This window comes from Vulpes lagopus, chromosome 22 (assembly GCF_018345385.1).
Source record: "Vulpes lagopus strain Blue_001 chromosome 22, ASM1834538v1, whole genome shotgun sequence".
Taxonomy (NCBI): Eukaryota; Metazoa; Chordata; class Mammalia; order Carnivora; family Canidae; genus Vulpes; species Vulpes lagopus.
The window spans coordinates 1474473-1493593 of record NC_054845.1 but is presented as its reverse complement, the minus strand read 5'-3'; the positions used below and the strand labels follow the sequence as shown (position 1 = coordinate 1493593).

The following is a 19121-nucleotide window of genomic DNA, read 5'->3' as shown; positions in this document are numbered from 1 at the left end:
TTTTGTAGAAGCAGGCCTAAGAATAGATAGCAGGAGTGCATTTGTAAGATAAAAAATTCTTTCTTTCTTCCTTAGGGCTGTCACATGGTAACTGAAGAGCTTCATTCTATAACCTTTGAAACACAGATCTGCCTCTATGGCCTGACCATAGATTTGGAGGTAGGTGTCAATCAACTATTTACTAATAATATTTTCAGTAATTGGCTGACATTTGTAGATGAAAGTTGAGTGTTTTTAGGTTTTAGTACATTCTCTATTATTTTTGTTTAGAATTTTGTTTAGAAAATTTAATTTAGAAAAGCAACATGTCGTTTAGTTACTAATTAGTCAACATTCTACTAGTAGAATGTATGCCATTTTGGTTAAATATAAATGATAAAATCTCATGGGCATTATCAATGCAATATCTATTTAATAATTGCTTGCCCAGATTGCATGTTTTTGGTTTGTTTTCTGGGATCTTCTGAGTCATGCCTACTCAGTGGAAAGCCTAAAGAGAAATAAGTAAGCATCCTTAAACCATGTCACATAGTGATATATTTTTAAAATTTTAACTTGTCCACAAATCCCTCAGAAGGAAGGTTTTTCTAATGTAATGAGTAAAGACAAATGATAGGAACATTAACAATACGTTGTTTTATTCTCTTAACAGTCACCATTGGGGGATCCCTGGGTGGCTTAGCAGTTTAGCGCCTGCCTTTGGCCCAGGGCACGATCCTGGAGTCCTGGGATCGAGTCCCACGTCGGGCTCCCGGCATGGAGCCTGCTTCTCCCTCCTCCTGTGTCTCTGTCTCTCTCTCTCTCTCTCTCTCTCTCTATGTCTATCATAAATAAATAAATAAATAAATAAATAAATAAATAAATAAATCTTTAAAAAAAAAACAGTCGCCATTGTACTCAAAGAAGGAATAAAGAAATTTTGAGGATTAAATTGAACATGACTGACCATGAGCTCCTTGAAAGCAGGGCATCATGACTGTGTCACACCATTGCCAGTAACTTACTCAATGCCTGGCACATAGTAGATGCTCAGCATAGGTTAAATAAATTAATGAACGGGTGCATGAAGGAACACACACAGTTTTACACATCCCAATATGATCTTATTTGTGAGAGGTATTGTCTTAGAGATCTGCCTTTCCATTTTTATCTTATTGAATGTAAATCTATAAACATTTTCCATGAATGCCTTCCTTATCTCTTTTTCCTAAACCTCTGTTTAGGAAACATGGGCCTAAGAGCCCATGTTCATGAAAATGTTTTCATGGGCTATTAGGGTTGGTGTTTCCCTGTCTCCAGAAGTCTAACCTCTGTTATCGAGAAAGGACTAATGTGGGTTGATTAGTTTCTCACACTAGTCTGTGAAAGCCTTTTTATTCTATGAGGTTGAGAACTACAGTACCAGTGTAGTTCCACAGCAGACTGGAAGCTCTGTTTCTAATAAAGCTTTGTATTCCAACATTGCTTACCTCTTCATCTTCTGCAGTGAAAATGCCCATGTCCAGTACTGACATTAATTAGATGTCAGATCATAAATTGAATATATTGATTCACTTCATGGATTAATTTGAAGTTAAATCCTTTATAGTAACTTGTTAAGAGAACAGTTGCAAAATCAGTACAAGCTCTAATTGGCTGCATTTTAGGCCATTTATAATACTAGAAAATATAAATATTTTTATGATGTCAAGGGAAGATACTGGAGAAGTTGACTGGCCAAGCACTCGGAAAGGATTCCCATTTTTATGGCTTCTTTCATCCCCATACCTTCATTCATATATGCCTAGAAATTTCCCGTACCTTCACAAGTCATTTCAGTAACCAGGGCAATGTAGACACCAGGATTAAAGGAGTAGAGCTGGCTTGATATGGCCCTTTAGGAGACAGGGTCAAGTATAAAATCAATGCAAGGTGCAACTACCTGTAATAACTGTGCTTTTTTTTTTTTAACCCAGACCAGCTCATTACCTGTGGTGATGATTTCCAATGTCAGTCAGTTACCTAATGCTTGGGCATCCATCATTTGGTACAATGTGTCAACCAATGATTCCCAGGTAGAGTCTATTCCTATTTCTCCTCCTTTAATTCTATTTGATTTGTTTTATTGTCCAAAAACCCATCTGCATCAAAAGATATATATATATATATATGAGTTTTGAATATATAGTCATATATCTATATATATTAAATTTAGCATGTTTTCGTGGATTGTTTTATTCCAGAGAGTTCCAATTATATTTAGTTGTATGAATCCTCTCTTATGTTATATTTAAAGTGATATGTTCTGATGAACTTGGACGCTGGGAGAGTTCTGGCTAGCAAAACGGACAGGCAGGTATTTGTTACATCTGAGGATCTGGTCAGCTCTCAACTATGTACATAACAGTGAGTTCTAGGCCCATCCTGTGGCTCTGTTAATTGGGCCATGGGGAGACTTCTCGGTCTAGAATTAATGTCTGACTGCTATGTGTACCGCCTCAACTACTTCCGGTCACACCTCCACACAGACTTTTATTTAAAGGTAGCAAATTGGTTTCCTTTTTTTTTTTTTTTTTTCAAATTGGTTTCCAAAGAAGTAACTAGAATATTAACCAATCTTGCCTAACTAACCCTCTGACTATACAAATTTTCAAGTTGATTATAGATTTTATCCATTCTAGGCTCAAGCTGGGTTTTAATGCCATCTGGTGGTTATTTGAGACGTTGATCAAAAATTGTCTCCAAGTTCCAAAGCTAGCTGAAAACAGAAACAGATGCTCTTCTTAAAAGACAACCAAGGGAAACGAGTGGCAAAAAAATATGTCTGCCCTTCCCCTTGTTCCCTCTTACAAAATTTCATTATGTTGTCCTTGAAACCAGCAAGGCCTAGAGAAAATGGTTCAAATGTAAAGAATATTTATTCTTACTTCAAAGCAAATATTCACTCTTAAGGGAAGAATTTTTTTTTTTTTTTTTTACCTTAGGTCCTAGCAATAAGAACCAACATGATGAGTTAGCTCTATCTATCTATCTTTTTTTAAATGTGCCTAATAGGGAAATAACATGGAATATGACTCAGCTCTATTCCTTCTCATCTTTGGTACCCTGGCATCTGAGATTAACTGTAGAGAGGGAGGCTGCACAGGGTACATGGTGCCTCACTTCCTCTCAGGCTGCAGTGAGAAGAACAGGACTCACTAGAGAAATCATCTGGTCTTTAAAGCCAAGAAGAGCCTACACCCTTGGATTAAAGGATATTCCCCATGAGGGGCTACACATATTCAGAGCTTTTCATTCAACTTTGGGATGTAGGAGAAACGATGGATCACTTCCCTGTCCTCTGAGTACAGCACTGTTGCGCTTAGCTTTCTTCAGCATCTTTCACCAAAGTTGTCACACTAGCCACCCCAGACTCTATTCTGCTCCTGGATGAGGAATGTGGAATGCAGATCGCATGTAGCTCCTACAGCGTAGATGCACAGCCTACTTACAGAGTCCAGCATAACAACAAACTCTGGTTTTTCTTCTTCCCTCTCTTCTGCTTCAAAATCTAAGCTCCCAGACCTCGATTATATTCTATGCTTTTTGGGCATTTATCCAGACACAATTGTCTGGTTCAAGGAAAACTGCATCTCTAGAAATTCTTTCTCTCCATTCCTCCCCTTCCTATCTCCCACTCCTTGTTGGATGCTGTGTCCTCTTTCACTCCCAACCTTCTGACACCTCTTGGATTGGTTCCTTTTGTTGCTGCCCAGCTTAGCTCATGCCTCTCCTGAACTGTACTAGATTACTCAATTCTTACCCTTCTTCTCTCCCTAGAACATCTTTCTTGGCTTTCACACCTTCTGCTTTCCAGTAATCTGAGATGAAATCCTCTCTTTCACAATTGTTGACCCAATTTCTGGTACAAGCAGTCTTATTTGTAGTTAGTCATACAGAAGATTCTCTTGCCCAGATCAAAAGAAAAGATTACTGTATGACCCATAAAACAGGACTCAGGTTAATTATGAGTTCGTATTTGTAAGGTCACCTACTTTAGTTTGAGACTTAACTATTTTTGTGCTTTGGGATTCTTCATTCGGTCAAGGTGTAACTTGTACCAACCCATGATAAGCTAATTATATAATTGATATAGGTATTGTTGAAGATTGATATTACTTAAGAAAAGAATATTTGCCCAGTGACTTGTTGCACAGTATTAAGGACTTACCTGAGTTGATTGATAGCCCACAGTCCAGGGAAAGTTAAGAGATGCCCAACGATTCTTTCAAGAATAACATGGAGACATCTATTGTATTGGACTCAAGGATTAAGGAACTCTTCAGGAAAAGACAAAAGCAGCGTTAGTTTAAAAGCACAGCAGAGATGAAACAATAATCTGTATTAACTTAGATTGGCCTAAACAGTTTAAGACAGGAATTTTATATACTGAATTATAGTGTGTTCAATGTGATCAATGAATATAATCATCATTACAACTCTATTTTAGAACTTGGTTTTCTTTAATAATCCTCCATCTGCTACTTTGAGTCAACTCCTGGAAGTGATGAGCTGGCAGTTTTCATCCTATGTCGGCCGGGGCCTTAACTCAGATCAACTCAATATGTTAGCAGAGAAGCTTACAGGTGAGAGCTTGTAGACGTGAAGACTTGCCTCTGTTTGGGGTCCTCAGGCATTTTAAAGAACCAGGTGATACTACTACTTATTCATAAGGAGGATAGTCACAATTTATTGAGCACCAACTACATCGCCAGGCACAGAGCTAAATGCTATGTTATATTTTTTAGGAAAGGCTAACTCATTACTCTATCCATTTTAGAGATGAGGGTCCTTCAGCTCAGAGGTTAGTGCCTGGCACGGCTGCGTGGCTAGTACACAGCACAGCCAAGACACAGGCGAGGCCGGTCCAGTTCCAAAGCCTCTTTCTTTCCATTCCACTCTCCAGTCTCCAGGGTGTTTCTATGCCATTTTCACTGAGTGTAATGTGAAGTCTTAATGGTGCCTTGACTTTCATATTAATATCACAATGGTCATTAACCAGCTGGACAACAGCTGATTCCAGGGCCAGGGAATTTCATAGAAATTAGAAGCCACCCAGATAATACTTAATTCTCCATATCAAGAAAATCTCAGTTTTGGGCACCTGAGTGGCTCAGTCGGTTAAGCATCTGCCTTTGGCTCAGGTCATGATCCCAGGGTCCTGAGATGGTGCCCCACGTCAGACTCCCTGCTCAGTGGGGAGCCTGCCTCTCCCTCTCCTTCTGACCCTCCCCCTGCTTATGCTCTCTCATGCTCTCTCTCTCTCAAATAAATAAAAACAGTCTTTAGGAAAAAAAGGAAAGACAATTTCAGTTTTGACTAATAGTTTTTTAAATTTGCAAAATAGAATTATTGGTACTTCAGATAGTGACTATAGTGTAAGATTTTTCTAAAAGAATTTTTTTTCTAAAAGAATTTTAAAAGACATCTATATTTTGACATGTCTGGGGTAAATACATTTAGCACCAAAAAAGAGTTAAGATTAGATTTGTATACATTTCTAGTTAAAGTAGGGCCAAAGATGCATTTGAGCATCAGCAGTGAAATACTAGGTGACTTGGCAACTGGTGCTGGGTTGCCACTTGGACCTACTATCTGATCAGTAAATCAGATCTTTGGGGAATATTTAAAAATTTAGTTAATGTAAATTTGCTTTTTGAACTTACATAGTTCATAAACTGCATTTAGTAAACATTTGTTGAATGAATAAAGTTTTCAAATATCCTTTCACATCTTTACCAGATTATCCTTATAATTTCCTTAAAAATTGAGATACTCTTGTACTGTGTCATTGCCCTGGACCATAGTCAGATGGCTCCTTACTGCCTAAAGGACCTCGAGTTCATTCTTTTCGTAGTAATAATTAGGAGTCCTGATAATCTGTCTTTATCTAACTTATATAAGTTTATTTTATGTTTATTGACCAACATTAGACAGCTCTCACTGTCTCCTATATAAGCCTTGTTCATGCCCACTGTGCTCCATCCTACATTATTCTTACTAGAGTGTGGTTTCCTCCTTTTCTTCTGATAATTTATATCCTATCCAATCATGAGGGCCTGGCACTAGACACTCACCCTCTTCCTAAAGTTATCTTAGCTCCTGCACTGAAAGGAATTTTTTCTTAGATAATTTCGTGATATCTTACATTTTTACTCTTTCTAGCATGAAGTACACTGAAAACCCATAACAGATGCTTAAGAAAATCTTGAAAGGGGCTGGGGAAAATCTAAATTGAGCACCAAATGGAAAAGCCTAATTGTTAATAAAAATCTCATTCTTTTCTTTCATTTTAGTCCAATCTAGCTACAATGATGGTCATCTCACCTGGGCCAAGTTCTGCAAGGTACAAACAGGGGAACAAGAATATCATTAAGATTTTTTTTAAGTAGTGCTTCTTCTTAAGCCTCTTTTGCATAATCTGGGATTTTGAAGATTTCCTGAATGCAGTTTTTTTTTTTTAACTCTAAACTATTTTCTTGTTTAAAGGAAGTATTCCGGGGTGCCTGGGTGGCTCAGATCAGTTGGGCAGCCAACTCTTGGTTTACACTCAGGTCATGATCTCTTGGGGTCTGGGATTGAGCTCCATGTCAGGGTCCCCACTTGGTGGGGAATCTGCTTCAGGTTTCTCTCTCTCCCTCTACCCTCCCCCTTCTCCCTCTCTCTCTCTCTGTTTCTCTTTAAAATAAATATTTAAAAAAAAAACGTTTAAAGGAAGCACTTCATTGAAAACTGGAACTTGAACTATTATTTCAACATTACTATTGAAATAATCATTGTCCTAACATGTTTGTTTATTGCAATAGGAACATTTACCTGGTAAATCATTTACCTTTTGGACATGGCTTGAAGCAATATTAGACCTCATTAAAAAACACATTCTTCCCCTTTGGATAGATGGGTGAGTTACAGACTATATTTTCCACATGAGTTCATTAGATTCTTATTTTTATGGTATTGTGGTTTTTTTTCCTTTTTTTTTTTTAAAGGATGTTTAGCGATGGGGGGTGGGGGAATAGTTCAGTTCTTTCATTCTTCATGGAGTACTGATATTTACTTTAATCTTATAAGAGTATTTCATTGACTTTTTATTGTACTCAGAACAAATTTAAGTCAGTTCTTTGTGAGTGAAACAAATACAGATGTAATAAATTACAGTGTTTGCTCAGATAAAACTTGTGCCATTGCTCTACTTTTAGGTATGTCATGGGCTTTGTTAGCAAAGAGAAGGAGCGACTCTTGCTAAAGGATAAAATGCCTGGAACCTTTTTGTTAAGATTCAGCGAAAGCCACCTTGGAGGGATAACCTTCACCTGGGTAGACCATTCTGAAAATGGTACATGCTCACTCTTGTTTGTACATGTGAATTAGCATCGAGTTTGGCTGTCGGCATTTCAGTTTTCAGAAGTGTGTAGCACGATGTTCTGTTTTCCACGTGTTCAGGGGGCTTTAACATCAGTTGTTAGAGTTGTCCCCGAAGAGGGTACCTTGAGTCGCTCACAGCCCTGTGTGGGTGCCCTCCATCGTGTGGCAATCTCTAGCCACACCGCACAAAAGGGCCGGCAGTGTTTTAGAGCCAGTTAAGTGAAAAATGACGTGGGCCGGAAGAAAGTCCACAAAGAATTGCCGGCAGGAACCTAAATGTTCCTCCCCGACCCCCTGTCTGTGTTTCCAGGAGAGGTGAGATTCCACTCGGTGGAGCCCTACAATAAAGGCCGGTTGTCTGCTCTGCCGTTCGCGGACATCCTTCGAGACTACAAGGTTATTATGGCTGAAAACATTCCCGAAAACCCTCTGAAGTACCTTTATCCTGACATTCCCAAAGACAAAGCCTTTGGTAAACACTACAGCTCCCAGCCGTGCGAAGGTTAGCTTCTTTGCTTGCTTGTCGTCTTCAGACCTTGACAGATACCCTCATATTGGAGAAAAGTAAATGCAGCTCCTCTCCTTATGTTTACTTCGATTGTCATTGAGACCCAGGGAGCACGTGGAGGTCAAGGCCTTAGAAATGAAATAGTGTGTGGGCAGTTCCCGAGGAGGGACAGCTGGGGCCACCCAACCCCGCACAGGAGCTAGTAATCCGCGGCTTCCAGCAGCCAGACTTCCGGTGGCCATGGCAGCTTCTCACAGCCACTTGGAGAGTGTGGGCTTCCTCCTTCCTAAAACAAAAGTGCCCTGACTTCCTGTCTATGACTAGGAGAGGGGGAAAAAAAGAGGAGGTAATGATTAGAAAGCTATTAAGAGTTAGGGAAGTCTGTTTTCAGCAAAAGAAGCCTGGGGTTTAAAAGCTTTACATTTTCTACCTTACAGTAGTCTCCCAACTGAGGTGCTTGGTTCACTTGCCGGGAAGGGCCCGGGGGTCACTGCTTCGTCCCCCACCTACTGGCCGACTAACAAGTCTTAGCGCATCTGCCTTTCCGGGTTGTATTCCAAGGGGCTAAAGTAACGCCTGACCAAAATAAGCCTTTGGGAAAAATATTTGTGGGGTTTTTTTTTAATTTTTCTTTTTCTTTTTTTTAAAGATTTTATTTATTTATTCATGAGAGACATAGAGAGAGAGAGGCAGAGACACAGGCAGAGGGAGAAGCAGGCTCCATGCAGGGAGCCTGACGTGGGACTAGATCCCCGGTCTCCAGGATCACGCCCCGGGCTGCAGGCAGTGCCAAACCACTGCGCCACCGGGGTTGCCCTGGGAAATATTTGTTAAATACATGAAAGAATATAAATAAAATTAGCTGTATAATTGTAATGTTAAGTTTCCCGTTCTGTGTCTCTAATAAAAGTGTATGCAAGTCATTATCCATTACAATGTCCATCTATAGCAACCTAACCTATGAGCACCGTCTTGTGGAATATCACACAGTTGTCACCCACAGACACTGATTGTGGCTACCCTACTGACTCACTATAAATCCTACAATACTCAGATCAACCAAATATAATCAAACTTAAACATAACATTGAAGACAGGTGATATAGGTGACTCCCACTTCTTCTCATACATCCCAGAGACAATCATACGTAAAGTCAGTTTAGGCCTGCCAAGAGATTTTTCTCTTCTTGCACATTTTATGTTCATAAACACTGTTTCATCTATTCAGCCAAAAATTTTGGCGAGTCACTAAACAATCAGAATATCTCTCTTCTTTTAAGGTTACTTATATTTTCATAGACTTTTTTAAAAAAAAATATCACATTGATATCATTTTTTCCTGCCTTTCTTTTCCAGTCTCACGGCCAACAGAAAGAGGGGACAAAGGTTATGTTCCATCTGTTTTTATCCCCATTTCAACAATGTAAGTAACCTTAGCTACATGTAAAATATCTCTTACTGAATTTATCTTTCTTTAAAAAAGCATTTCTACAGGAAATCTTAGGCTAGAGCAGAGTACGTGTACCTGACAATAAAGCATTTTAATGCTCAGTGTCCCACCCACTTGAATACCTAGAGAGCCGGCCCTCAGGAAGCCCCATAGCGTGCCATGACTAGAATCCTAAAGCTGCCATTTTATATGTCATGTAGTTCAGGGGGAGCATCTCGGTGTCACAGATAGATGAAGCCCCAGCAATGAGTTCCAGCCTCAGCGTCTCACCACAGCTATTATTTTTAATCCTTTTCAACATGTGCCTTGTGATCTCTTTAAGCCGAAGCGATTCAGCTGAGCCACATTCTCCATCAGATCTCCTGCCCATGTCTCCAAGTGTCTATGCAGTGCTGAGAGAAAACCTGAGTCCCGCAACAATTGAAACTGCAGTATGTTCCCTTTCCTTTCCATTGCTGGTCAAGGGCACTCCTGTGAAGCACATGTGCTACCTGGTAATCAGAGGGGCTGAAGTTCTGCCTGAGAAGTGAGAAAACACTTCTGTCGGACCAAATCCATGAGCAAAACGCTGGGTGTGTCTGTCTGTTCCTGTGGGTCACTGAGGGGGTCACTCATTTGAACTCCTTTAGGTTCTTGCCGCCAAAGCCAGCAGAGGGCAGATACTGCTCTTCCTCACTCACGTACACCTTGTCCCCACTTCTCCCATTGGCTGCACCACTCCCCACCACCCCCCACCTTAGTAGACCACATACATTAGTCAACATTTATAAGCCCAGTTCAATATTTATTTTATTTTTTTAAGATTTTATTTATTTATTCATGAGAAACAGAGAGAGAGAGAGAGGCAGAGACACAGGCAGAGGGAGAAGAAAGCTCCATGCCTGACGTGGGACTCGATCCCAGGTCTCCAGGTTCACGCCCTGGGCCGAAGGCAGGCGCTAAACCACTGAGCCACCCGGGCTGCCTGCAATATTTATTTTAGTTGAAGGATCACAAATTCTGATTTTTTAAAATTGTTACTTGTATTATTAGTCTTGTCCCGGGGCTTCTTCAAGTAGTACATGAATTACAGTCAGTAGCAGCGTAATAATTCTCTCCTGAGAACTGAATCACAATCTTAAATGCAGTAATGTGACTTAGGGTGCATCCTCTCTATTGCTCGTCCCCAATACCATCAAGGGATTCCATTTACATACAAATGAACATACTAGAACAATAGAATCTTAGAGGGATCCTGAGCCCCAAGAAATTTGTATCTGGTGTTGGGGAGGAAAATTTTTGCTTTACCCTTCGAGGTTCTTTTTGCTGATCTAAGAATTAAATTGACATGAGACAGATTGATAAGAAAAAGTAAAACAATTACTAATAATTACTAACTAAAAATAAATAAAGTACTAACAGGGAACCATAAGAATATGAGGCCCACACACAAGCAATTGAGGCTTATATGCCATTCTGAGCTAAGGAGAAGCGGCTAGGGTCTGGGACTTCAAAGAGAATGAAGACAATTCACGGGAATATGAAAAAGAGTAAATATTTCATACATGTTTGCTGAGCTATACAGAAACAATGGGGCAAAGAGAAGAATTTTAACAAATAGATTTTTTTAAGTTCCTCCCTGACTACCACACCTAGTTCATTTTATAATGTCATTATCTATGGGGATCTGGCTCCCTTCCTGAGCCAGATCCTCTATCTAGATTCTTTTAGACCATTAGTGGGAAGGTCAAAGTTTCTTCCTAAGCCTTTTAGTTCCTAAACGTAATCAGCCTAAAATAATTCACATGCTAAAAAGGCACATTTTGGGGTGGCAAATTTTGCTCCTCTACACGGGTTGTAAATCAAGTGAGTTTTAGTCCTCTTGAAGATTTCTAGAGATGGGAAGCCCATTGTCCCCTTTGGCAGCTTATTCCAATGTTAGTTGTCTTAAATCATTTAGTTGTGAGAACTTTTGCTACATTTTTATACACATTTCCTCATTACTCTTTTTTTTTAAGATCCTATTTATTTATTCATGGGAGAGAGAGAGAGAGAGAGAGAGAGAGAGAGAGCCAGAGACACAGGCAGAGGGAGAAGCAGGCTCCGCGAAGGGAGCCCGACGTGGGACCCGGGACCCAGGGGTCACGCCCTGGGCTGAAGTAAGGTGCTCAACCGCTGAGCCACCCGGGCTGCCCTCATTACATTTTTGTGGGATAAAATTTGTGAACACTTACTAGTTAATTGGTAGAAAGATTATGAAATATTTAGTAGACAAAAGGGTGTTTACCTAAAAAATTATAACTTACTTGCAAAATCTTTATTTTCCTCAAAAGTCATTTTCGTTTTCCAATTTTAGATGAAGTCTCCGTATTCTGCTGAATGACAGGATAAACCCTTGACTCTCAGAAGAAGGAAGCAAATGAAAAAGCTTAAAGACTGATCTTTGCCAACAATCATATCTTATTTCTTCAGCTTTGTATATACCGGTTTCCAGGAAATGGTTGAAGTCTGAAGCTCTGCTTTCACTGACGTGACACCACCAACTGGGAATGTCCTGGTTGAAATGATAAAAACCGAAGCTTCATATAAACTTGCAAAATAAAACACTTTAAGAAACCAGTGTTAATATAATATTAACAAATGACTCATTTGTATTTGCTTCATTTCTGATTTTGTTTCTTACATGTTACTTCTGACTTCGTCTCTAGAAGGACTAAGTGTTAAGATTTCAGAATAGGTCAAGAATGACAGACTCACACCTACATCACTCAAAACCCAGCAAGAAGGCCTGAGAGTAAAGCCAAGTTGGCTAATGTCCTGAGTTCTAGCAGGTAAAAGCCATCACCCTAGATACCAGATGGAAGGAATGACAGGACATAAGAGCAGCAATTTACAGGGGGTCCTGGGTGAATTGTGAAGCCTCTTGATTGCCAGATCAATACCGTCTCAACTTTGGGGTTCACAGCTGCTGGTTCCACTGCCAGGCATGACCTTGTCTCAGGGGAAGGGTTCCATCATCATCCTCAGCTGGTATTCTCAGGTAAATTGCCCCAAAAGCAGATTCATAGGTAAAAATTTCATGAAACAAGGACGACTCTAGAAGAGGTTGGCCTAGGTGAGCCCTATGATCCTTTCCAGCTCTCTTAGTCCCCAGTCCCATGAATCCAGTCTGAGCCTGCGAAAGGACTTAAGGATGAAGAGAAGCTCATCCCTTTGGTTTTCTTGGGTGATGAGGGAGGGGAGGGGGTTTCTGGAATGATGATGCAGGTGTATGAGCTGCAGGTCTGTTTAGATCCTTGCCTTGCTTCAGTGGTGCCTTTGCCCAGATGCTGCCCTTCGTAACAGTGTGGGGTCCCCACTGCCCAAGACCTGGGGAGGTCTCTGTGTCTCAAGCCCTGGGGAAGCTGTTGAGCTGGGTGAGGAGGTCATGATGCCAAGGCATCTGCCCAGCCCAACTACAAAAAAATCTTGAGGCAGGTGTTCAAGGTGAGGTCTGACTGCAGCGTCAGGCAACAGCTCCCTCTGGAGCTCTCTAACTCCTTCTACCCATCTTCTGTCCCTGAGGCAAGCCAGAGAGAGGCTAACATTTAATGGAAAAGAATTCGAAGAAAAAAAAGGTTTTACTATAACCTGCCTTCTCAGAGATTCCATCTTACCAATCTCATCCATTCTATCTACTCACATGGGCCCAACTGGATTCTGTATTGTTCTTCCAGCACCTGCCCCAAAGCCAGCAACCTTACTCCTTTGCAAGCTCCCGACAGCCCTCTTACGTGGTCCAGGCGTCTGTTGGATGGAGGGCCGTCCGGCTCACTTGAGGTGCATTCTCCTAGTGTCTCCTCCATATGCCCTATTTCCTGAAATTCAATGTATCAGTTGGCAGCAAAAGTAGAGGAGATCACCGTAAACCTTATTTAAAGCTATATAGTTCGGTGGATATTTTGAATTGTAAAATGATTATTATAGTTTTGTCTTTAAAGAGGTAATCTCCTACCAGGAAATACTCAACTGGATTCGGAAGCTTTTCACTAATGAAATGTAGTAAAAGTATGATGCACCCTTATTCAGCGTGGTTTTTAGAACCTCTCAACATAGAGCCTGGTAGCAGAACGCCAAAGTTCCACATGGGATCTCAACCATCGTTGTCGGAGGGCAGACAACACAAGGACGTGTGTAGTGTGCTCCCTACAGTAGAGGCAGAGGCCATCTAGTAAGAGCTCAACATGTGGTTATTTGTACTTAGATTCGGGAAATCAAAACCAAGTTCTTTATGACAGCGTAGAATTAGGGGATTTTGTCCAAGGATTCCTGGAGAACACCTGCAGTTCAGGATGAGCTGTGCCACTTGAGATGAAGTGCAGTGAATGGGAAGGGAATTTAGATTACATCCTCCAAATCCTCCTCCAGGATATTTTTTTTTGTCACAACTGGCAACAAACAAGTAGCATTTAATGAAATACAATGTAGATTTGTTTTTTAAATATTTTTATTTTTTAAAGATGTCATTTATTCCTGAGAGACCGAGAGAGAGAGAGAGGCAGAGACAGGAGAGGGAGAAGCAGGCTCCATGCAGGGAGCCCGATGCGGGACTTGATCCCGGGACCCCAGGGTCACACCCTGGGCCAAAGGCAGCGCTAAACCTAAACCGCTGAGCACCCCTGGGCCGCCCTGTTTCTTGTTTTTTTGTTTTGTTTTTTTTGTTTGTTTGTTTGTTTATGATAGTCACAGAGAGAGAGAGAGAGAGGGCAGAGACATAGGCAGAGGGAGAAGCAGGCTCCATGCACTGGGATCCTGACGTGGGATTCGATCCCGAGGCTCCAGGATCGCGCCCCGGGCCAAAGGCAGGTGCCAAACCACTGCGCCACCCAGGGATCCCTTTTGTTTTGTTTTGTTTTGTTTTTGTTTTTTAAATATTAATCACATTTTCACTTCTCCCCTCCCCCACCCCAGGCTGACCCCAGATGTCCACTCTGCTAATCCCTTTGCAAATTCTTTTTCACATGGGCTCACTTGGACCGACTGCACTGAAAGTCACCAACTTTATCTGGAATAAATGTTGCAAGGAGGCAGCCCCCAGGGGATCTCCTCAAAGTCCTACGGTAGCAAGGAAGGCCTCCGGAGGCCCATAAGGAAGGAGCGAGCCTGTTTCTGGCAAACTCCAGGGCTTTTCCTTTACCTCCTACGTTCAGGAGCCCCAGGAGCTCAGACAGGATTTGAAGTCCAAGCAGTCCCTGCTCTACTCTCCCCACGGGAAACCATGTACAGGCTTAGCCAGCCGCCCTGTGCACACACCCCAATTTCTGGCAGATGTTTTTCTTTTTCAAAATGACCCTGAGCTTTGATTGACTTGACTGCATTTTTTTTTTTTTTGGAAGAGTCAGGTATGTATTAGAGAGAGTCTGCGTCCGTGGGGGTGGGGGCAGGGGCAGGGACCTTGCAGCCACACCCCCCCCCCAGGGGACCGGGAGCTGAGCCCCGCGGCTGTGGCCGCTGCCTTCTGGCTCGGGCTGCAGCGCCGCACACACGCAACCGGACCCCCTTCCTGGCCACCCGCCGGGCGGAGCAGCTCCAGCAGGGCCCCAAGAGGAAGCTCCAGAAACACGAGGCACAACCACCCCGCCACCTGCTACAACAAATGCGACAACTCTGCGGCTCCCTGTGTAGACCAAGGGCCCCGCTGAAAATAAACCCCACGGGTGTCCTGGCTTGATGATCTTGGAGGGGCTCACGGGCCTGCGGGCACTCGGGCTGCAGGCGCCCGGCCGGCGGGTCAGCTCTGCCTTCACAGACTCCCAACAACCCCGGGGGTGTCCTTCGGTAGGAAGGAAGGCAAAGAGCCGTGGGCCACACAGCTGTCCCCGGTCAGTTGTGACCATTTTGAACTTGCCTTCATCAGACCCACTGATGTACTGAGCCGTGAACACGTAGATGACCAATGACTGTGTCACAAAGTTGGCTTTTAATACTTTGACATCTGCATTTCAATGCCGTTGACTTTCTATTTAATCTCTTGCATTTTATTCAACTAAAAACATTACCCTCTGAAGGAGTCCACAGGTCTCATCACACCGCCGAGGGGCATGTGGCACAAAACCTAAGCATCCCAGCTCTTGGGGCACCTGGGTAGCTCCACCGGTTAGGCTTCTGCTCGGGCTCCCCACTCAGGGGAATCTGCTTCCCCCTCACCCACTGCCCCCCCCCTCATGTTCTTTCTCGCTTTGTCTCTCAAATAAGTAAAATCTTAAAAAAAAAAAAAATCTCTGCTCTGGGTGAGGACCACAATTCTCAATGGATCTTTCCAGAGTTATGTAGTCTCTTCTTAGTGTTCAACTCATCCCCCATTTCCTCCCCCAGCAACGGCTTCTCACCCCACGGGACATAAACACACACAGGACTGAACTACTTTCTGTTTCTTTGAGGGCCTGGCCTCCCTCCCGCCCCCTGCACTGCATCCTCTCAATTCTTCAACCCCATCCCGTCCACGCCGCCACCTGGACAATGCCCCCCAACCTCCAGGTTCTAAAAAGCCTCCTGCCCCCAAATGTGCACACGCGGAGGACTCTGGTCACTCCACCCTCCTCCGTATCCTGCGGATGCCCCAGCATCCTTGCTACCACCTCGGTAGGAAAGGCGTATCGGCGGTCTTCCTCATGAGGCTCTAAGCAAGTTCTGCACATACAGGGACCAAGAAGCCTTTGTTCCCAGTTCTGGCCCTAAAATCTAGTCCAATCTGCTCCCGAGTAAGTATTGTTGTACTTACAACAATTGTAAGTACTTACAACAACAATTGTACTTACAACAATTGTACTTACAACAATTGTAAGTATTGTTGACAATTTAATATTTGAGCACATAGAGGACAATTAGTTCCTTTCCCTCTATTGCTCCCTAACCTGCAAGACTAAGAATTCTCTTTACGACCCTCCAAATTCCAAAATTATGGTGAAGAACCCCCCACCCCCACCCCCCCACCCCACCCCCCGTGAGTGGGCCCAGGCCTAACCCTGAGGCAGCCCATCCAGGCGCCTCCCATGAATTCAAGCAATGAAAACATTCTGTTTTTCCGAGATAAGAAAACTATCCCCCGCCTCGCCCTGACTGGAAAAGTCCCTGAATATGGTCGTGTTGACCTTTAAAGAAATCAATCACGTCATAACCCGAATGCTATGCTACTCCCACGTTTTCTTTGCCTTTAAAAGATGCCTGTAATTGCTAATCGGGGCGCTCTGCCACCTCGGAGGCGGAGAGCCCGTTTGCGCAAACGTTTAATAAACCCTCTTGCTTGTTGCATCTGCCTGTCTGGGGTCTGAGTCTCTGGGGCGTCCACCGGGACACGCTGGCACCCGTGAGCAAGGGTCCAACAATGGAACAGTCACTAATACTACAGACCGATTAACCAAAGTATGCTTGTCCTTGCTTTCCTTCTACTTCGCCTCGTAATTTCCAGACTCCGTAGAAGTGCTCTGGATTACATTGTTTGATTGTCAGCTCATCCGAACTTCTCTTTAATTCAGGGATCTTATGTGTGCCTCACATCCCAGACATCTGCCCCTCCAGGAATGAACTAAGTGCTCCTGAAATTTCCCTGAACTCCGCCTCTATTGGACCCTTGGCCTTCCTACTCCTGGGCCAGGTGAAAGCTCTTACGTGAGGCTTCAAGGGCATTCACTGAGATGCCTGAAGGCTCTGCTAGGCCCAATGGAGATGGGGAAGAGGTTGGAAAGGGGGCAGACGAGTGGGGCTCCCCCTGAAATCCTTCGGACAGGGTTTCGGAATACTCCTGCTCTTTCTTCTCCCAGCTCAGGAGGTCTAGAGCCCACGTGGAGGTCTGAGTGGTTGAATTAACTGTGATTCTTGATTTCATGCGCTCAGTGCTGTCATGCGCTCATTAAAAAAAATATTGATGGGTAGCCCAGGTGGCTCAGCAGTTGAGCACTTACCTTAAGCTCAGGGAGTGATCCTGGGTCTGGGGATCAAGTCCCACATCCCGCTCCCTGCACGGAGCCTGCTTCCCCCTCTGCCTCTCTCTCTCTACCTCTGTGTGTGTGTGTGTGTGTTTCATGAATAAATAAATAAAATATTTTTAAAAAAACATTGAGGTTGCCTATCAGGGACTGCCTTTCTCAATTAGGGCTTCCCATCTGGACCATAAGACACAGTCAGTGATTTGCTTGACTATTTTCCCGGCTGTGCCAATGCCGATACGTGGCTGTTCCACGTGCACAGGAGAGACAGGAGCTGCCACGCAGGCTCCCCGGGGCACCAGGCCGGATTCTCCCCCGGAGCCCGGGCTGAAGCAGCTGTCATGGGACAGTCCTTCCTGTTGTGCGGGGAGATTAAAACACACAAACGACACGTTATTAAATGACAGGTACCGTGGAGACTAGAGTAGCTGCAAGAAGTGGTGAGTGAAGGTCTCTCTGGGGAGATCATGTGATCTGAGACCTAAAGAAAGAGCAGGAGCAAAAAAAAAAAAAAGAGCAGGAGCAAGCCCACGGACACGGCCGGAGCCCGGAGCCCAGCGGCCTGAAAGAACAGCACAGGAGGCCTCCACTGAGAAAATCCTGAGGAACAGGAGGCCACAGGGAGGGGAATGCGGTGAGGGGAACTCAGGGGAAAATATGGGCGGGCGACAGGGGAAAGACCACAGACCCTGCAGGTCCCTACAGAAAGCTGAAGGCTCTGGACTTTATTGAAAGGGCTCTAGGAAAGAATGGTGTTATTGTTTTCGTTCCTCCATTATCTAAGTTTTCATTTGTAAATGAAAGTAAATACGTAACAAGGTTTCTGTGGAAGAACTGGCCTTTCCTTCAATTTCACGCTAACTGCATTAGTGCACAACCTGAGCCGCTGCGCAGGGCGGGCGCTCACAAGGGCTCGTGCTGGGATTAAGGCTCTACCGCTGCCTTCTTGAAATTCTTGTAAGTGTTGAACACGAGGCTGAGGCTGCGTGTTTTCATCTTGCACGGAGCCCCGCGAGTTACCGAGCCCGCCCTGTCCTTGTAACCGCGGGAAGTGAACCTCCATTTGCACTGAGGGGACCGTGTAAGAGCGCGTGTGGGGCCCGGGGCTGGAGGCCGAGGTCCCTCGCACACTGGGAGCCCTAGCTGGGGCCTCTGTCACCCTGAGGACCTGGTACCCTGTAGCTGGAGCTGAGCCCAAAGGAACCCGGGGCGAGCCCCCCAGAACCCTTCAGTAGGTCACGCAGGTGGCAGGCGGGGCCCAGCCAGCTTGCCCGGCCGTCGAGCTTGTGAAATCGGGGCGCCGCGACCACCCTGTGCTCCCCGGGACGTCTCTCCCACTGCCTCAGGCCTAACTGCCCCGGGGGTGGTCAAGAAGACCCGGAGGACAAGGCGACGCCTCGCTGTGGGTGTGGGTGCGGGTGCGCGCCGCGGGGAGAGGCCCTCGGTTCCCGCGCCCCGGACCTGGGGATGCGGCCCTGGCTCCGGGGCTCCGTGCTGCGGGACTGAGGAAGGGGGGGTCCGGGCTCAGCCCCGTAGGGGGCATTCCGCTCCGTCCCTCCCAAGCTAACCGGCAGCCCCCCAGGGCGCAGCTGGCAGGGCGCAGGGCAGGTACCCGAGGACTGGGCGGGGGCAGGGAGCACCGACCCGGACGGGGGAAGGGGGTGTGCTGACCTGCAGCGGGGGGGGGGGGGGGGGAGGGCTGACCTGCAGCGGGGGGGGGGGGGGGCTGACCTGCAGCGGGGGGGGGGCTGACCTGCAGGGGGGGGGCCGGGGGCGCTGACCTGCAGCGAGGGGGGCAGGGGGCGCTGACCTGCAGCGGGGGAGGGCCGGGGGGGGG

At 44.7% G+C, this 19121-nt stretch overlaps 1 protein-coding gene and 1 long non-coding RNA gene across 4 annotated transcripts in view; one reads left to right on the top strand and one right to left on the bottom strand.

Annotated features, from left to right (window-relative positions):
- The window catches only part of STAT4 (signal transducer and activator of transcription 4), a 113089-nt gene extending 101125 nt beyond the window's left edge, over positions 1-11964 (top strand). For 2 of the 3 annotated variants that reach the window (XM_041737044.1, XM_041737043.1), the window contains exons 15-24: positions 76-159; positions 1956-2054; positions 4469-4604; positions 6315-6364; positions 6825-6919; positions 7218-7354; positions 7694-7885; positions 9248-9314; positions 9664-9772; positions 11677-11964. In XM_041737044.1, coding sequence (XP_041592978.1) covers positions 76-159; positions 1956-2054; positions 4469-4604; positions 6315-6364; positions 6825-6919; positions 7218-7354; positions 7694-7885; positions 9248-9314; positions 9664-9772; positions 11677-11703 — 996 coding nt within the window. In that variant the 3' untranslated portion in view covers positions 11704-11964. The remainder of the gene's footprint in view (positions 1-75; positions 160-1955; positions 2055-4468; positions 4605-6314; positions 6365-6824; positions 6920-7217; positions 7355-7693; positions 7886-9247; positions 9315-9663; positions 9773-11676) is intronic. The other variant, XM_041737045.1, reaches the window with a different exon arrangement.
- LOC121480500 lies at positions 763-11724 on the bottom strand. The gene is made up of 3 exons (XR_005984997.1): positions 11627-11724; positions 4190-4298; positions 763-821 (listed from the first exon to the last, which is right to left on the bottom strand). It is a non-coding gene; the product is annotated as an uncharacterized LOC121480500 (long non-coding RNA).
- Positions 11965-19121: the final 7157 nt, after the last annotated feature.